Here is an 18828-nt window from a genome sequence, read left to right as displayed (position 1 = left end):
CACTGGTTTTACTGTTAGGTCCTGGAAAATGCTGTCATGCTTGGCTCTCCCTTATTCATATCCTTGTTAAACCCCCCCCCCCTTTTCCCTTCACTGTAAGCCAAACATAACATATGATTGCACAATCTTTAGTATATACAGTAGGTTGTTTACAGCAGCCTTAGAACTTGTTGCTGTACAGTTATCAATGTATTCAGTAGTGCTTTTTTGCAAATACAAATCATTAATTATCAAAATCCTTACCTTGACATTATTGGAGAAATCAAATTTATTGATGAATGTTTGTGAATCTCATCCAAGAATGACTTATAGGCTTAGGTCTGAAATGTCTGGATCTATCTGTAACCCAATATTTTAACAATTGGCAAAGAAAATGTTAAATCTAAAAAACATCCATGTTGATGGAAGTAAAGAGGCACTGGTGTTTATTAGTGTACTGAAATGCAACAGCAAATATTGTAGTCTTGCAATGTTTTTTTCCCCTTAAAATATTCATATTACCACATATTAACCTATGTTAACTACACAGGTATTCTGGGAAGTACAGAAAAATCAACTGGCAGTTTTGCCAAAAACATAAAATATTTTTTTCTGAATGCAAATAGAAAGTAAAAGTTTTTGAGTTGAGCATGCACCAAAAGCCATACTTTTCAAAAGCAAGTAGTTGATTAAGCTTGTTGAAAATATTTTTAAAAATAGTGTTCATATTTGATTTCCCAGAAACTTCATCTTGTAAGAATATGAGCTTTATTTATATTATGCCTGCACCATATTAAAATGGAGTGTGGGAGTAATATTCCCTTGTTTTGTCTGTTCAGTAAGCTCTGGGGAAAATTTTGCTGCAATAGGATATGACTTCCCTACTCCATCTGCCGATTGTTGCTAGTCAGAGATTTGCTTAGAAAATTTGGCCTTGCAACAAGATTTAATTCCTGACAAGGAGTATACAACATTGCAACTAGGATACCTTTGAAACAAATAGTGTATTGATTAAAAATCAGCCTGTGTCACATTATCCAGCGGTTGGAGGTCCAGCCGATCCGAATCCGACCGATTGCGACTAAGAACCTACATTAGGTCTTATCTCGCTGCGATAAGGGTGGCGAGGTCTAATCACTTCGCTACCCTTATCGCGTCCGCAGATAATCGCCCGGCCGCTCTGTTTAGGGTGACTCGCTCCCTCCTTAATCAGGAGGTGAGGGAGGAACCCTTGCAGGGTCGTGCCGAGGAGTTTAACAATTATCTGTCGGACAAAATCGCTCGGATTCGGACCGGTCTGGACTCTGACTGGGCAGAGTCTGGCGATCAGGACACGGGCGGTCTTGTCGATATCACCTGGGAGGAGTTTGATTCTGTGACTCCGGAGGAAGTGGACAGGATTATGGGGAGACTGAGCTCCACCACATGTTTATTGGACCCGTGCCCTTCCTGGCTGGTTTATGCAGCCCGGGAGAGGACACGCAGCTGGTTCCAAGCAGTTATATCAGCTTCTTTGAGTAAGGGTAGCTTCCCTGCCGTCTTGAAAGAGGCGGTGGTGAGGCCTCTCCTCAAGAAGCCTGCCTTGGACCCAGCTGTATTGAACAACTTTCGTCCGGTCTCCAACCTTCGCTTTCTTGCGAAGGTTGTTGAGAGTGTGGTGGCGCATCAGCTCCCTTTGGTCCTGGATGAAGCGGATTATCTAGACCCGTACCAATCGGGTTTCAGGCCCGGGCACAGCACGGAGACGGCATTGGTCGCGCTGGTGAATGATCTCTGGAGGGCTCGGGACAGGGGTCATTCCTCTGTTCTAGTCCTATTAGACCTCTCAGCGGCTTTCGATACCATCGACCATGGTATCCTGCTGCGGCGTCTCAGGGGATTGGGAGTGGGAGGCACGGTCTTACAGTGGTTCTCCTCCTATCTCCAGGGACGCTCGCAGTCGGTGTTGACAGGAGGGCAGAGGTCGACCGCGAGGTCTCTCGTTTGTGGAGTTCCTCAGGGGTCAGTCCTCTCGCCTCTTCTGTTCAACATCTACATGAAACCGCTGGGTGAGATCATTCGTGGCTTTGGAGTTGGGTATCATCAGTATGCTGATGATACCCAGCTTTTTCTTTCGACCCCAAACCACCCCAGTGATGCCCTCAACGTGATGTCCCGTTGCCTGGAGGCGGTTCGGGTCTGGATGGGGAGGAACAGACTTCAACTCAACCCCGACAAGACCGAGTGGCTTTGCATACCTTCATCCCGGGTCTATTCGGATATTCCATCTCTTTCTATGGGGGGTGAATTATTACCCCCCGTAGATAGGGCTCGCAACTTGGGAGTCCTCCTAGATTCACGGCTCACCTTGGAAGATCACATGGTGGCTGTGACTAGGGGGGCTTTCGCCCAGGTTCGCCTGGTGCGCCAGTTGCGGCCCTATCTAAGCCGGGATGATTTATGCACGGTCACTCACGCGCTCGTGACCTCTCGTCTAGACTACTGCAACGCTCTCTACATGGGGCTTCCCTTGAGGACCACCCGGAGGCTCCAACTGGTACAGAATGCAGCCGCGAGAGTTGTGTTGGGAGTCTCCCGATACTCCCATGTCACACCTCTGCTCCGTGAGCTGCATTGGTTACCAGTTGTCTTCCGGGTGAGATTCAAGGTGCTAGTAATGGTGTTTAAAGCCCTACATGGCAGGGGTCCGGAGTACCTTAGGGAACACCTGCTGCCGGCGTCTACTTCCCTCCGCCCTGTGCGTTCCCACAGAGAGGGTCTCCTCAGGGTGCCACCGGTCAGAGAATGTCGACTGGTGGCCCCCAGGGGGAGATCCTTCTCTGTGGGCGCCCCGGAGTTATGGAACCAATTACCGGTTGAGCTCCGGACGGCGCCCGATCTTCGCTCCTTTAGCCGCGATCTGAAAACATACTTGTTCGAGCAAGCCGGCCTGGCCTGAGGGGGGATTGGTGGGGTCTTTTTACTATTTTTATTGGGGTTTTTACCATGTATTAACTGTATTTTTTAATCGGGCATGTATTTAATTATCTTTTATTTTTTGTAAATCTCTGTGTTTTATTCTTGCCCTGTACACCGCCCTGAGTCCTCTGGGAGAAGGGCGGTATAGAAATATTAATAAATTAAATTAAATTAAATTAAATCTACAGTGTGATCCCTTACATGTTTTCATAGAAATAAGTATGCATGAATTCTGTAGGTCTTGTTACTAGCTTAAAACATACAGGTAGTCGTCGACTTACAACAATTCATTTAATGATCATTCAAAGTTACAATGGGATGAAAGAAGTGACTTATGACCATTTTCTCATTTACAACAGTTTGCAGCATCCCCAGGGTCACGTGATCAGAATTCAGATGTTTTGGCAACTGACTCATACTTAGGACGGTTGCGGTGTCCTGGGGTCATGTGATCACCTTTTCTGACCAAGACAATGGGGAAGCCAGATTCACTTAACAACCCTGTTACTAACCTAACAGCTGTAGTGATTCACTTAACAACTGTGGCAAGCAAGATTGTAAAATGGGGCCAAACTCACTTAACAAATGTCTTACTTAGCAACAGAAATTTTGGGCTCAATTGTGGTCATAAGTTGAGGACTACCTGTATAGAATTGCTGTTCTAGTCAGAGTTGCTTTAGCTCAGGGATTCCCACCGGGAGTGCGAGACGATATTCCAGGGAGTGTGAAAACTTGAGTTTTCAAAATTATCGTGTATATGCATAATTCATTGCCTTTATTTCGAACATTTGTAAGGGGTGCGAGAATATATCAGAAGCCTTCTAGGGGTGCAGGGTATAGAAAAGATTGGAAGCTGCTGCTTTAGCTGGACTAAGACCTATGTGTTCAATCTACTTAATCTTTCCCTTTGGTTTTCTCAGCTTTTGCTTCCTACGTAACTGTGGATGTGTGTTTTCCGAACGCGCACTCAAAGAAATTAAAACTGAAACTTGTCACAAGGTATGTTACCTCCTTGTCCTGACCCCAATTGTTCTCTCTTTCTCACTCTCTCTCTTCCCTCTCCCTCTTACTATACTTTTTGTCCTGTGTTCCTTTATCTTAAATCCTGTGTAACAAAGCTTTAATATTGGCTAACTAGATTGCAGTTGTGAGTTAAGGAAATACTTATCCTCGCTGCCTTGTTTTGATTTTGGATGCATGTGGTTATTGAAAAAAAAGGACATTAGTTATTTATTCAGTGGGAGTCTTGGCAGCCCAGTAAAATTCATTCAAGCGCAAAGCTTTTTACTTTTAGCCAAATTGAAATCTGTCTTTAGAACTCGGATTTTGTTTTCCTGTTTTTTCAGTTTCACTTATGTGGTCCTACTTTTTAAGGAACTTTGTTGACAAAATTACTCTGTTGTTTATTCTGAGGGTCTCAGTATTCCCACCCAAATCTAGATACTTTCTCCATAGAGTCTTATCTTTCTGTTCCCAAAAGAAAGAAAGCAGTCTGGGGAGATTTCTGTGTAATAGTCAGAATACAGTATGTTGAAGTATTAGCTTGAACTCTGCATATATGGATCTGTTTGCTTGCACCTGACAATAAAGTCAATGCTGTATTCCATAATCTCCATTTCCCAAGCACACTTCTTAGAAATGTTTTCAGCAGCTGAAGTGCCTGTATCAAACAGTGACATTTGTGCTGAATTTGTCTGAAGAAACCCACTCAATAACCTGCAATATGGACAGCCTTGACTTTTCATAGTTCATAGATATTCAGGGTAACATAAATTCTGTGATTGTCCACATTCAGAATGAACAGAGCATGGAACAGCGTGGTTTTTAAATTTGTTTTGTTTTTACTGCTGCAGTAAATGCAGAGCTTTAGAGTTTGAAACACAGAGGTCAATAGAAGATGATTTATTGATAGTTTAGGTTTCGTTTATTGCACTGATTTTATTTAGAGATGATTGCTTTAGCCGTAGAGGTTCTCATCCTTATTTCTGGTGATTCACAAAACAAATTTAAACATCCTTGCAATTGAACTCTTCATTGAGGTTACTTGATTGTTAGGTGATTGAGAGAAAGAAATCAGTTACAGACATTGTTGAATTAATTACTGTATTATCATCTTAAAAAAATTATTGGAAATAGAGGTTATGAGTGTTTGTATCATTAAATTGTAATTATTATTTGGCATGTTGGAAGAAGTCTGACTTTCTTTTCAAATTCTGATCAATGCCTATATTTTAAATGAGAATTAGACCTGAAAGAGACTGGCTTAACAGACATGAATATCCAGACTCAAAGTTTGTGAAAGAATCACTAAAAATAAATATGTGTACACAGTATATGTGTATAAAATTACTGAGCTCTGCGATTGCTGAGATTTGTTCTAATAGATGAGTGGCAGCTTCTTCATAGCAATGAAATGCTTTGGTGGGCATGCTGATGGACATGTCTTCAAGAGCCTTTGGACAATTATTTTTTCTGGGAAAAATGGGAAGGGAGACAGTGACGGATGGATGGCTAGATGCAATACTTAATAGGAACAACTAACCCTGTGGCAAAAAAGGGTATAGAACTCCTGTAACCGTGACACTTTATGTGACATAACATAATACCAACTTGGTATTTCAAAAGTGATTTTGTTTTGTTTTGTTGGGGTTTTTTAGGGATCAAATGCTCATGTTAAGTATTTCCATAGCATTTGGCACACTTTTTCCTCCCTAACTGAAAAACAGAAGAAGACTGAAAATGTCAGTGTCACACATTCTGGAGAAGGAACTCTTGGGGCCATCAAAGGGATGCTGTCAAGCTATATGCATAGCCCTAGATTATATTTTTTCCACCCTCACTGTAGCATTTGGATGCAAATCATTCTTGTACTATACGTTGATTATTGCAAATGCAAAGTAAATATATTGTGCACATGGAGTAAAGGCAGCTATTTTTCTCTCTCTCTTCTTTCCCCATTCCCCCAAAATTATCTTGTTGCCCTAATAATAAACTCCCTTGAACCATTGAAAGAACTTTCTCTTTAATCACTTGCCTTGGATGTCTGCTAGGGTGTGTGCAGAAGGGATGGTCTGCACACAAGCTTGTTGCTTTCCCATTTGGAAGGGAAAAGGCTTAAATTGCTTTGATTGCATCTCCTGTGGGGTAGGAAAAAATGATTAAATATAGTGTGTGTGGTTTCTGCTTTAGATTACGGTTGCTGGGCAGGGACCAGATTTGAAACATCTGGATATTGGTACAACTCTTGTTTTTTAGTGCGTAGCATTTCTGAATTTTTACAGCTTGTATTACCTTTCATTGCTTAATCAGCTGATTGCGGACTCCAGTCAAAGCCTCTTTTCAGAGAAGAATATTGTGATAGATAAACCTTATTGGGGTAGTAGATTTTTTAAAATTAAAACTTTTTTAAAATTAAAAAGTTGATATCTATTTTATAGCCCTAGTGGCTTTCAAAGCAGCTTAACGAAAGCATCTTGCATAAGAATTCATGAAATCTAATACAGAAGCAACCATCAAGGGCCCTGGAGGCACAGTGGTTAGAACGCAGTATTGCAGCCTAACTTGGAGTTTGATCCTGATGGGGCTGGAGGGTGACTCAACCTTCCATCCTTCCGAGGTCAGTAAAATGAGGACCCAGATTGTTGGGGGCAATACGCTGATGTTGCAAACTGCCCAGAGAGCGCTGTAAGTCAAGGACCATGTGTTAAAGGCTACCACATGACTCCCAAGCATCCCTGAGAGTATTGATGTATTAATTAGCAGCCCTTACCAGTATTAATAAATTGCCTCCATCACCACCACTGCTCTGTCAGGTGTCCATTCACTGTGGATTTCATTTCCCTCCCCCCCTCATATCCTATTCTTGATCTTTCCCAGGCATCGTCCCTTCAGCTTCTTCCTACTTGGCAACAGAGTCTGTTGGGAATTAAGGAAATTTGTTATAGTTCTGGAAAATCTTGACGACTTGGCAGCTTCTCTTCTAACCCCCCCCCAAAAAAAACACCCCCCAAAACCCTGTTTCTATAGGAACCTTCTTTTACTTCTTGTACCAGCTCATCCAGGGTTTAGGTGTCCCTCTGAAAATTAGGTATGTCCTCAATAGGCAGAAGAACGATTAGCTAATTCATCTTTCTGGATTCCTTTAAGCAGAATGCAGTCTAACTTATTTTGGGAGTCTTGTCTTGTCTTCTTTTAGATATATGTGTTTTCAGTAAGCGTGGGAAAAATGTCCAAACATTTCTGAAATCCAAGATATATACAAGATGTGCTTGTCTTCTGCTGTAAACTTCCTAGTGTTTGTTTATATTTTCATGTATGCTCTCATTTTATAAAATCTTGCAGCAATGTTTGGTACCTGAAAGGCAGCATGATCATTTTTTTCCCAAAACATCCTCACAGTGTGGGAGCTCAGTTTATTCATTTCAAATGATACTTTTCACATAAAAACCTGTTTTAGAACAGACTGAAGGAATGGGCAGTAAAAGCAGCCTTAAAAGGCAGAATTGATGTTCTCATTTTAAAGTGTTTTAAGGTTAAAATGAGAATTGTGTGCACTAGCTTGACCTTATTCAGAAAAAAAAAACCACCCCTAGATATTAATTTTTTTTATGTAGCCTTATGGTCAGAAAAAATACATATAAAATCTCTTAAAGCAGATCTTAAGTTGTTTAGAAGTTAGTCATTAGGAGATAGCAACAGCACTTAGACTTATATACCGCTTCATAGTGCTTTACAGCCCTCTCTAAGCGGCTTACAGAGTCAGCATATGGCCCCCAACAATCTGGGTCCTCATTTTACCCACCTTGGAAGGATGGATGCCGACAAGCCAGTTGTGTTATTGTGAACAAATATGAGTTGATTCATTCCTAACTCTCTAAAGTAAAGGTTTTCCCTTGATTGAGATTCTGCCTGACTACCACAGCAGCAAATATTGGTTCACTTGAAGGCACTGTGACTGTATCATTTTTTCCCCACAGCCCTGTAATGTAGGCTTGTATATTGGATGAGAGTGAGGGAGGACGAGATAAGGTAAAGCAAGCAAATGTTTCCCTATCTCCCTGTTTCTTTGAATCTAGCATCTCAAAGCTAAAAGTTGATAAGCAAAGAAGCCAAAGAAAATAACGATGATAAAGGTTTGTACATTCTGCAGTGTACTGGGATGTGATCAGTTGAGCCTGGGGAAATATACATTTCTGAAGCCGTACTGTATAGGACACAGGTATGCAACCCGCGGCTCCAGAGCCGCATGCGGCTCTTTCAGCCATCTCCTGTGGTTCCCAGTCCTCTGCCATGTGCAGTCCCCCCCCAAAAAAGTGGGACTAAAAAATTTCAACCAATCAATTCAAATATAGGTGCATATTTCGCCTTCGCTCCACTCTTCAGTCAAACCCTGTTCTGCGCATGTGTGCATGTACGTGCATGCACACACATTTTTTTGCGGCTCCCAGTTTTTCCTTTTGTGAGGGAACCGGTTCCGAGTGGCTCTTTCACTGTTTCAGGTTGCTGACCCCTGGTATAGGACATTCACTGTGTGCTTTAATATATACAGTGCCTTCAGAAAATATTCAGACCCCCCCCCCCATTTCACTTTTGCCAATTTTGTTGTGCTGCAGCCTGCTGAAATTCACTCTTTTTTTCTCATTAACCTACACTCAGTACCCAATAACGACAAAATGAAAACAGAATTTTGGAAATGTCTGTAAATTTATTAAAAAGAAAAAAAACCTGAAATACCACATTAGCAAAAGTATTCAGACCCTTCACTCAGCACTTTGTTGAAGCACTTTGGCATCAGTTGCAGCCTTGAGTCTTTTGGGGTATGACGCAATAAGTTTCGCACACCTGGATTGGGGGATTTTCCTCCATTCTTCCTTGCAAATCCTCTCAAGCTCGCTCACTCAAGTTGGATAGCGACCGTCGGCAGGCAGCCAAGTTTCAGATCCCTCCAGAGATGTACAATAGGCTTCAAGTCAGGGTGCTGGCTGGGCCACTCTAGGCCATTCACAGAGTTGTCCCTAAGCCACTCCTGTGTTGTCTTGGCTGTGTGCTTGGGATCGTTGTCATGTTAGAAAACGAACCTTCGGCCCAGTCTGAGGTCCTGAGCGCTGTGGAAGAGGTTTTCATTGTGGATATCCCTGTACTTTGCTCCATTCAGCTTTCCCTCAACCCTGACCAAACTCCCAGTTCCTGCTGCTGAAAAACACCCCCATAGCATGATGCTGCCACCGAGGTCCCTTCTAGGCCTATGATTCTATGATTCAGTGTGGAGGGAGTATTTCCTGCTTGGCCTTGCAAAAAACAGGATTTCTTTGGTTCAGAGGAATGCTGACAAAGGTGTCAAATGAACACATTAATATATCAAATACCTGTAATTTCTTGAGGGTTTTTCCCCCTCTCTGTTGAGATGAAAACAAACCACTATTTATCTACAAAAGTAAGACTTCTGGCATATTTGTAAGACCAATGTGTCCTACAGGAGTTGGTTGCTATGTTTCTGGCAGTTAATGTTTGTTTTTTATTAGCAATTAGCAGTCTTCCCTAAGTGTGCTCTCTCTTTGAAATCGTTATGGACATTTACTCAGCCCAATCTGAACTTGTTAAGGGGGGAAAAAAAGCCACACTGAAATGAATTGCACACATTTTAGATATACTTCATTTCTTGGGTCTGATAGACCAGGAGTCTCCAACCCCCGGTCCGTGGACCAGTACCAGGCCATGGCATGCCAGCAACCGGGTTTCACAAACAAGGAAAGCCCCATCCGCAAAATACAGGCAGCACGCAAAACCATTCCCCTACGGTCCATGGAAAAACCTCTGTTCACAGAACCGGTCCCTGGTGCACAAAAGGTTGGGGACTTCTGTGATACATAATACAAGTAGTCCTCGACTTACCACAGTTTAGTGACCGTTCATAGTTACAATGACACTGACACTGTTTTTCATACTTAGGACTGTTGTGGCATTCCTGTAGTCACGTGATCAAAATTCAGATGCTTGGCATCTGATTCATATTTATGACCATTGCAGTGTCCCAGGGTCATGTGATCACCTTTTGCAACCTTCTAACAAGCAAAGTCAATGGGGAAGCCCGATTCGCTTAATCATGTTACTAATGTAGCAACTGCAGTGATTCACTTAATAGGTGTGACAAGAAAGGTTGTAAAGTGGGGCAGAATTCACTTAATGAATGTCTCACTTAACCACAGAAATTTTGGGCCCAATGGTGATTGTAAGTTGAGGACTACCAGTATTTATAGGCTGTATCTCCAATCTCTTTAGTCTCAGGGTTAAATTTAATTTTATTTCACTTTAGAATGTAGTTAGACATTGACTTTACTTACTAACCCTACTTGAAAGCTGCATTTAAAAACTCCAGTGCTTGGAATATTAGAGGATCATTAAGTGCTCTTGCTTTATTTATCACCTCTGTCTACACTGATGAGGATGTGGAGGAAGATCATTGTGTTCACTCAGTTTAGCACTGTTCTGACACATTCATATTAAGTTGTTTCACTCAGCTTGTGTTGTTTGCCTTGGATCCCCATTGTATTTTTTTTTATCATCATATCTGTGAATCTGAATCATATCATTGTTCCATGTGCCCCCCCCAGCTTAACCGTGCAAATGTTGCTTAATTGATACCAACTGAGGCTTCAATCAGGACTTTTGATTTTTCCAGACTGGTGATTTGGGGAAATAAATCAGTCTTGATTGCTTCATGGCTGTTATCCCACCCCAAAAAACCAAAAACAACAAATTGCAATTTTGTTGATCCTGCGAGATATTTTAGGACCTTTGGTACCATCAACTACACAATCCCTCTGAGTTGTCTCCATGAGGTGGAGGTTGGAGGTGCTGCCCCACTTTGATTTGACTCCTAATTACAAAGATAATTTCAGATCATTGTGTCTCTTCATCCTGCCACAATGTGCTATTTAATGCTCTTTAATGTTTGTGTGAAGCAGCTGGGGTTGGTCTTCATTATGCTGATGGCATCCAACTCTAATTTCCCATAAAATCTGAATCGTTTGAAGCTATCCATGCAGTGCCCATGCACTGAACTATTAACTGGGTGCAATGATTAGTTAGATCAGGGGTGTCAAACTCAATTTCATTGAGGGCCGCATCAGCATTGCGGTTGCCCTCGGGGGCCGGGTGGGCATGGCCTACTGGGTGGGTGTGGCTGGAATGCGTGTGGCCTACTGGGTGGGCATGGCCAGCTCTACATCGTTCGCGTCAAGAGTGCCTATGGGGGCCTGGGCAGGAGTGGGACAGATCTGAGGGTCTCTGGCAGAAGGAAGTGGGACTGGGACAAGTGCCAAGGCATGGTCCACTGGAGGAGCCTCATTATTCCTCTCAGGCTATGCGTGGGGCGGAGGGCTGGATGGTGGCACAGAGGTCAGATTCCCAGCCCAGCCCTCAAGCGCCCACGGCACCAAGCCTAGCCCCACTTCCCCAAGGGGGAACCCAGCTGCACTTTTTTTAAAAAAAATCCCATTTATATCCCGCCCTTCTCTGAAGACTCAGGGCGGCTTACAATCTAAAGCACAATGTGCTTAGCAATAGCCTTCATTCTATGTATATACCTGCTTATTAAGCGGCATTATTACAAAGTCAGCTTATTGCCCCCAACAATCTGGGTCCTCATTTTACCTACCTCGGAAGGATGGAAGGCTGAGTCAACCTTGAGCCTGGTGGGATACGAACCTGCACTAATTGCAGGCAGCTGGTGTTACTTAAGGAGGCATTAGCCCACTGCTCCACCAAGGCACTTACCTCCTCCTCGAGGCTGGTGCTGCTGTGCTTGTTCTCCTTAGCGAGGTTGCTCATGATGGGTACGAGGGCAAAGTCAAGAAGGAGGCTCACTCCCTCTCCATGTGAGGAGACCTGGCTTTGTATCCAAAGCTTCCTTAGCAATAGGATGGGAGACCCTCCCAGGATAGGCAAGGGGCAAGGGGCAAGGGGATGGTGAAAGGGCATTAGGGCAGGACTAAGGCAGGACTTCCCTCAGACCCTCCCTCTCCTTCCTTCTTTCCTTCCTTAGAACAGAGTGGTGGGAAAATAATTTGAGATGAGGGAGGGAATAAAACAGGCAAGAAACGCAGCTGGGGAAGTGTCATCCTTTGTGAGGAATGAAGAAATGCACCATCACCCGGAAGTGGCCAGCACATGGCCCTTGCCTACTTCACATATCCGGCTTGGTGAGCTCTGGGGAAGGAGATGCCATGAGCAGCGTGAGAGTTGATGTTATCTGGGCAATGCTGCCCAGCCCCCAGTCTACCTGGTTTTGGCAGGCAATGGGGCACTGTCCTCACAGTGCCGAGAGGCTGAGCCGGGTGGCACGAATCTGAAGAGAAGCGCAACGCTGCCCAGCCCCTAGCCTGCCCAAAGTAGGCAGGGCCATGTGCTGGCCACTTCCAGGCGATGGTGCATTTCTTCATTCCGCACAAAGGGTGATACCTCCCCAGGGTGTACCCAGGGGGCAGTGCCGACGTGGCAGAGGCCGGTCCCTTGCTGTTTCCAGATGGCCTTGTGGAGCTAAGCCTCAATGTATTTCAGCATAGATGACCACCATGAAATTGTACACTAGCTCCTGGGCCGGGGCCAAGACAGCGGGGGCCGTTCCCTCACTGTTTCCAGGGTGGCTTCGCTGGCCACAAGAAACCACTTTGCAGGCCTGATCCGGCCCCCGGGCCTTGTGTTTGACATGTCTGAGTTAGATGAAGGCTAATAAGTTATGATTAAATTCTGCCACCACACAGCCTGTGTGTTTCCTGGCTCCTGCTGCAGTGAACATACAACACTGATTTTTCAGGCCTTCCACTGGCTACCCATTGGCTTCTCTATGCAAGAAACAGACTTTACGAGATTTCCTGCAGTTCTGTGTTGTCAGGAAGGGCGTCCAGCTAGTAAACATTCAGCTCCATCCAGTCATCCTTCCTCTATTCCAAACTAAGGCATTACACGGTCGGTTGTTAAAAGGGAGGGTTTTGTTTTTTTTGGTGCTGTTGTAACAGAATCTTGAAAACGTGATAGCATCTTCCCTCTTCCCCGTTATACGGGGAAGTTAAGGCAGAGACAGTTCCTAAAATGTTCTTTCTGTCCCAGGCTTAAATCACATTTCTGCTAACTTCCTCTGCTTATCTTCTCCACGATTCTTTCACTGATTCCTCATGATTTCTCAGCTTCAGTTAGTTCAGAATGCAGCAGCCAGAACAGTTTTGTGCAAGCTTAGACTTGTGCGTGTGTCACCTCTTCTGTGGGAGCCGCGCTGGCTGCCAATCTGCTGCTGGGTACAAGTCAGGTTATTTAAAGGACTGCCTCTCCCCTGTTTCATTTACTCGGCCCACCAGGTTGGGAAGGCAGGATATGCTACAGGTGCCATCAGTCAGGGATAGCCATCTAGTGGGATCATTAAAAAGGGGGGGCTTCTTGGTGGTGGCCCCTTCTTTATGGAACCTCATTCCCTCTGAATTATGGCTGGCTCTCAGCCTGTTCCTTTTCCCAAAGGCCCTAAAAATGCGGTTTTGTCAGGAGGCCGGGGACCACGAATGGAGATGGAGCTGATCAAGTGGTTGATTTGATTGCGTTGTTGCTGCCATGGGTGTGTGCTTTTTTTTTAAACGGGTTTTATTACATGGTGGGCTTTAAAAAATTTTGTAAGCCCCATGGAATCACCCACGTATGAGTTGGGCAGCTATACAAATCTGCTATACAAATCTGCCTGCTCCCGTCAGTCAGCATCAGCCTGACCCATTACAGGGGTCCTCAACCTTGGTAACTTTAAGACTTGGGGACTTCAACTCCCAGAATTCCTCAGCCAGCTCAATTCTGTGAGTTGAAGTCCCCAAGTCTTAAAGTTGCCAAGGTTGAGGACCCCTGACCTATTAGAACAGCCGAGGAGGAGACAACTAATTGTCCCACATTGCAAGAAGTTTGGGGGCCCTGAAGTGAGAAGGTGCAGCTTTTATATGAGAGTGCCGATGTTTTGGACCAAACTCCTGGCAGAGATCACATTCCTCCCCCCACCCCTTTTTTTTTTGCTGGCTTTCCAGAAAATATTAAGCACTGTATTATTTCAGAGGCCTTTAAGATTATATTTGACGCTATCTTGCTTTTATACTTTTATACTTTTCATTTTACGATATTTATGTTGAGTGTTTCATGCGGTGTTTGGAGCCGTCTTTCCGTTCACGCTTTGGATGCAAAATGCAACAGCCAGGTTGCTGAGCAACTGCATTTTTTAATATACCTTCTGAAGCAACTGTGCCAGCTTCCAGTTTTATTATTAACCTTATTATTAACCTTTAAAAAATAATCTAGATTAAAATATCTAGTAAACTGTTTTTCTCATTGTGAAACTGCCTGGTTCAGAGAGGTTCTAATGAATTGTGGAGTATTAATTTTGTGGCTGTTTGCATTGAATTTCCTTAATAGAATAACAGAAGGGACCTTGGAGGTTGTTTAATTTCAACCCCCTTCTCAAACAGGAGAGCCTATACCTTTTCAGGCAAATGGCTGTCCGGTCTCATCTTATATCTTAGGGAAAGGAATATAGAAATGCCTTAAGTAAATAAATACAAATAACCAAGCTGTCTGCTCATAAACATTTACAAATAATATCTCTCCATAATTATAGAGTCTGTTCCTTACTTCCTCTTCATGTGTACTGCCTCTGTTCATTCTGTGTTATATATAAAACATTTTATCAAAAAGTATTTGAGATGGTATTCCACAACCCTCCCAATAGAACAAAAAAGAATCTTTATCACACTGTAAATGAAGAGTGTTGACATGTGAAAAATTTCAGGCATGGTGACTGTGGCATGGCACTTTTAATGATAGAATGACAGGTTAATAATTGTGTATTATAAGCAGCAGGGATGCGGTGGCTCAGTGGGTTAGGATGCTGAGCTTGTTGATCAGATGGTCGGCAGTTTGGCGGGTCAAATCCCGAGTGCCCCGTAAAAGAGTTAGCGCCTGTTACTCGTCCCAGCTTCTGCCAACCTAGCCGTTCGAAAGCACGTAAAAATGCAAGTAGAAAAATAGGGACCACTACGGTGGGAAGGTAACAGTGTTCCGTGCGCCTTTGGCGTCTAGTCATGCCGGCCACATGACCACGGAGACGTCCTCGGACAAGCGCTGGCTCTTTGGCTTTGAAACGGAGATGAGCACCGGCCCCTAGAGTTGGAAACGACTAGCACGCATGTGCGGGGGAACCTTTACCTTTTATTATAAGCAGCAAATATTTTCACCTCTAGACTCCTGTGCAGAATAGTGTGCACTTTTCAAATATTGCACAATCTTTGTTCTGAATTTTACTTCTTCATATGAACTGGGTGCTTGCTTAGCAAAGGCAAAATTGTAGTCTGTCCAGCTGGGTTTACTGAGGACAAGAAGACCTAAATCTGCTTTGCTTTGAAAGTAGAATTTCTGTGCAATCTTCCTTGTGCGGAGAATACAAACAGTAATGTTCTACATATTCTATTTATGTCAGCAATATGTTCTGTAAACACGACTGGTCTCTATTTAATCAGAAACAAATGCCTGCTAGGCAACACAATGCTCTATGTATATTATGGAGGTAAATTTCTATTAAACGTCAGTCCATTGTGGGCGATGTGCCCTTTGTAAACCCAAACTATTAGTAGATAATAGTAATGTTGACATACCACATATGAATAATTAATTGCTGCAAATTCATTTCTATCAAAGGAACAATATAAATTTGATAAATAAATTAAATAAAGCAAGCTAAGCGTTATGCATTGAGGAAACCTGTCACAATTTTTTTAACCAAAATCAACTTACTTTGATTTGAGAAAATCGTAGAAAACTGTGTTATTGTGTGCAATATATCCTGAGGGTTAATTCTATCATCTGGCCATTCCTCTCCCTTAGTATATTAAGGATAAATATAGTGGTTGAAAAAAAAAGGGATGCGGTGGCTCAGTGGGTTAGGACGCTGAGCTTGTCGATCAGAAGGTCAGCAGTTTGGTGGGTTGTATTCCGAGTGCCGCGTAACAGAGTGAGCGCCTGTTACTCATCCCAGCTTCTGCCAATCTAGCAGTTCGAAAGCACGTAAAAATGCAAGTAGAAAAATAGGGACCACTACGGTGGGAAGGTAACAGCGTTCCGTGCGCCTTTGGCGTCTAGTCATGCAGAGACGTCCTCTTTGGCTTTGAAACAGAGATGAGCATCTTCCCCTAGAGTTGGAAACGACTAGCACGCATGTGCGGGGGAACCTTTACCTTTACCTTTACCTTATAGTGGTTGAACTCTATGCAATGAACTTACTTTGATTTGGGAAAATAGTAGTAAACTGTTATTGTATATGAAATATCCTGAGGGTTAATTGTATCATCTACCATTCCTCTCCCCTAGTACATTAAGGATAAATATAGCTGCTGAACTCCAAATTAGGCAATTTGGGAGGAGAATTGGTAATCAGGGTTTATCCTGGAAACGCATTGTTAGCTTGAAAGTAACTAAACAACATCTCTAATTGTTGAACTTTACCCAGAGACGTTGGTAGGCATAATGAAAAGTACTAATGATTTTTAAAATACACTTTACCATTACAAACTGCTAATTTAAAAGCATGACCATTTGCTTCGGAGGAAGAAAATAAACAGTGCCCCTCATCCTGATTAATATTTCCCTATTCCTCTAATGTTTCTGTTTCTTTTATTTCCTTTATTCTAAATTCTTGGTCTTGAAAACTAAACATCATCTATTCTTTTTCACGATCTACCTCAAGAAAACCTGCATCATGTGGTATTTTCTTGAAAACCATGGTGATATCAAAAGCATTGCTGACATTTTATGGTATATTACTACGAACATTACTTCAAAGTTACTGTTACGCTTCAGAAGAGTTCTCCACTGCAATATCAGCTTTCATCCAGTTTTTGTAACATAAACCCAGTGGATAAATCATTGCCATCCATTGTTTTTCATGAAGAAAATCCTTCTAAATATATGTCTACAGTTCCAGGATGCGTGGAAGTATATGATTTATGCTTAAAAAACCGTAACTATTTTCCTTTTGAAACATCTGACTGTCGTTTATTTGGGCTTAGTTTCTCACATAAATAATGGAACAAATGACCAATAATAAGGTTAGAGATTATTTAAAATAAGCACAACTTCTAAAGAAAATACTCATAGCTGTGGGAAAATGTTTAATGATTCATGGCCTTTTGACTAAGCCAGAGATCACGGCAATGGAGGCTTGCATCAACTTTTCACTGCTGATGAACTGTTTTACTGTACTCTAGGCAAGGCACTTCCCCACCTTTCTTGTAATGAGATATTTTCAAGCTGTGAATGAACCCTATTGAAAAGATACAATGCTGTGCCCAGCTATAAAAGTAGGGTAAGCTTCGTTACCGGTAACACAGTGTGGAAAGTATGAAGAACGATTCTTCTATACTTGGCAAGAAGGAGCTTCTATTGAATTGCAAAATAATACCCTTCCTTCAACATAAATAAAGGAAGGAAAGAACAATTAGATTCAGCTGAATGCCTCGCTATCCATTTCAGCCTGGATGCAAAAAGAGGCCACATTTTCCCTTCTTAATCTGGCTGATACTGCTTTAATGTCTGTATTGCTTTGATTAAGGGTTGGTCTACATCTGGGATGGGCAATGTGAAGAGGCATGTTGGCTCAGTGGCTTAATGACGAGGGAGATGGTCTCAGCTCTGGCAGTTTGAGCCGTAGCTCTGTGTAGCGGAGTGAGCTCCCATCCCTCCCCTCAGCTTCAGCCCACCTTACAGTTCGAAGGCATGTTTTGTGCCAGTCAATACAACAAGTACCACTTCAATGGAGAGACGAGCTGGTGCTCTGTGCAGGCAGTCGGATTCTTGACGACAGCTCTGAACTTCCCCAGTGGCGCTGCCCGCTTGCGAGGAAGCTCCAGGAAGGGAAGGGGGCCTTGGGTGACGCTGCAGGAAGGACCCCACCAATGTACAATGCCAGCTTGCCCTTCTGTGGCCCACCTTGGGAAGTGCGCATGAGTTTCCTATAACAGGGCTGGTACCTTGGCAAGTCAAACTACTACTCTGCAAACGCATTGTGGTCTCCTGGCTCCTGTAACGGCGCCCTACAGTCTAATCATCATCATTATCATCAGTGGCTTATTTTCTGCTACTTCCAAGACTTGATTCATCCACACAGGCAGTCCTTGACTTACGATCACACTTGGGGGCCGTAATTTCCATTCCTAAGTAAAGTGGTTAAGTCAGCTGGGCCTGATTTTATGACCTTTTTTGCCATGGTTGTTAGGCAAATCACTGCCGTCATTTTGGCTTCCCCCCTGGACTTTGCTTGTTAGACTAAGCCTGCTGGGAAGGTAGCAAATGACAGCCATGCGACCCCCGGGACACTGTAGCCATCATGAATACATGCCAGTTGCCAAATGCCTGACCATGGGGATGCTGCGATGGTCGTAATTGTGAGGACTGATTGAAATCACCTTTTTCAGTGCTGTTGTAACTTAGGTCGCTAAATGAGCGGTTGCAGGTTGGGGACTAGTGTAAACTGAAATCACCATCCTCAATGGTAGAGCTCATCATAGTTTGGTCTACATAACTAGGCTGAAATTTGCAAAGAAAGAATATTGAAAGGAAAGAATTGAAAACAACTGATTTACAAGAGCATGCCTGTCCCAAAAGTGCTTCCCCCCCAAAAAAAAAAGGCAACTGGAATTCCTGGTGTTTTTCTTTGAAAACATTTTGCTGCTTCAGTTCTAAGTCAGTTCAAAGTTCAATCGCCTTTTTTGGTGGGGGTGGAGGGGAAAGCACCTTTGGGATAACAGTGACCTGGATGATTGAGAATCTCTATATAGTCATGCCTCTCTGCCTGTGTAACTGAGATTTGGCTATGGCAAA

At 43.2% G+C, this 18828-nt stretch overlaps 1 protein-coding gene across 1 annotated transcript in view; it reads left to right on the top strand.

The window, feature by feature from the left end:
- RTF2 (replication termination factor 2) overlaps positions 1-18828 on the top strand; it is a 53587-nt gene that overhangs the window by 3320 nt on the left and 31439 nt on the right. Inside the window, exon 5 of the mRNA XM_081324082.1 lies at positions 3858-3936. Within this exon, the coding sequence (XP_081180208.1) occupies positions 3858-3936 (79 nt within the window). The remainder of the gene's footprint in view (positions 1-3857; positions 3937-18828) is intronic.

The sequence above is a fragment of the Vipera berus genome (assembly GCF_964194415.1).
Source record: "Vipera berus genome assembly, chromosome: 3".
Lineage (NCBI taxonomy): Eukaryota > Metazoa > Chordata > Lepidosauria > Squamata > Viperidae > Vipera > Vipera berus.
The sequence above is the reverse complement of the archived record's forward strand: the minus strand, read 5'-3'. Positions and strand labels throughout refer to the sequence as shown.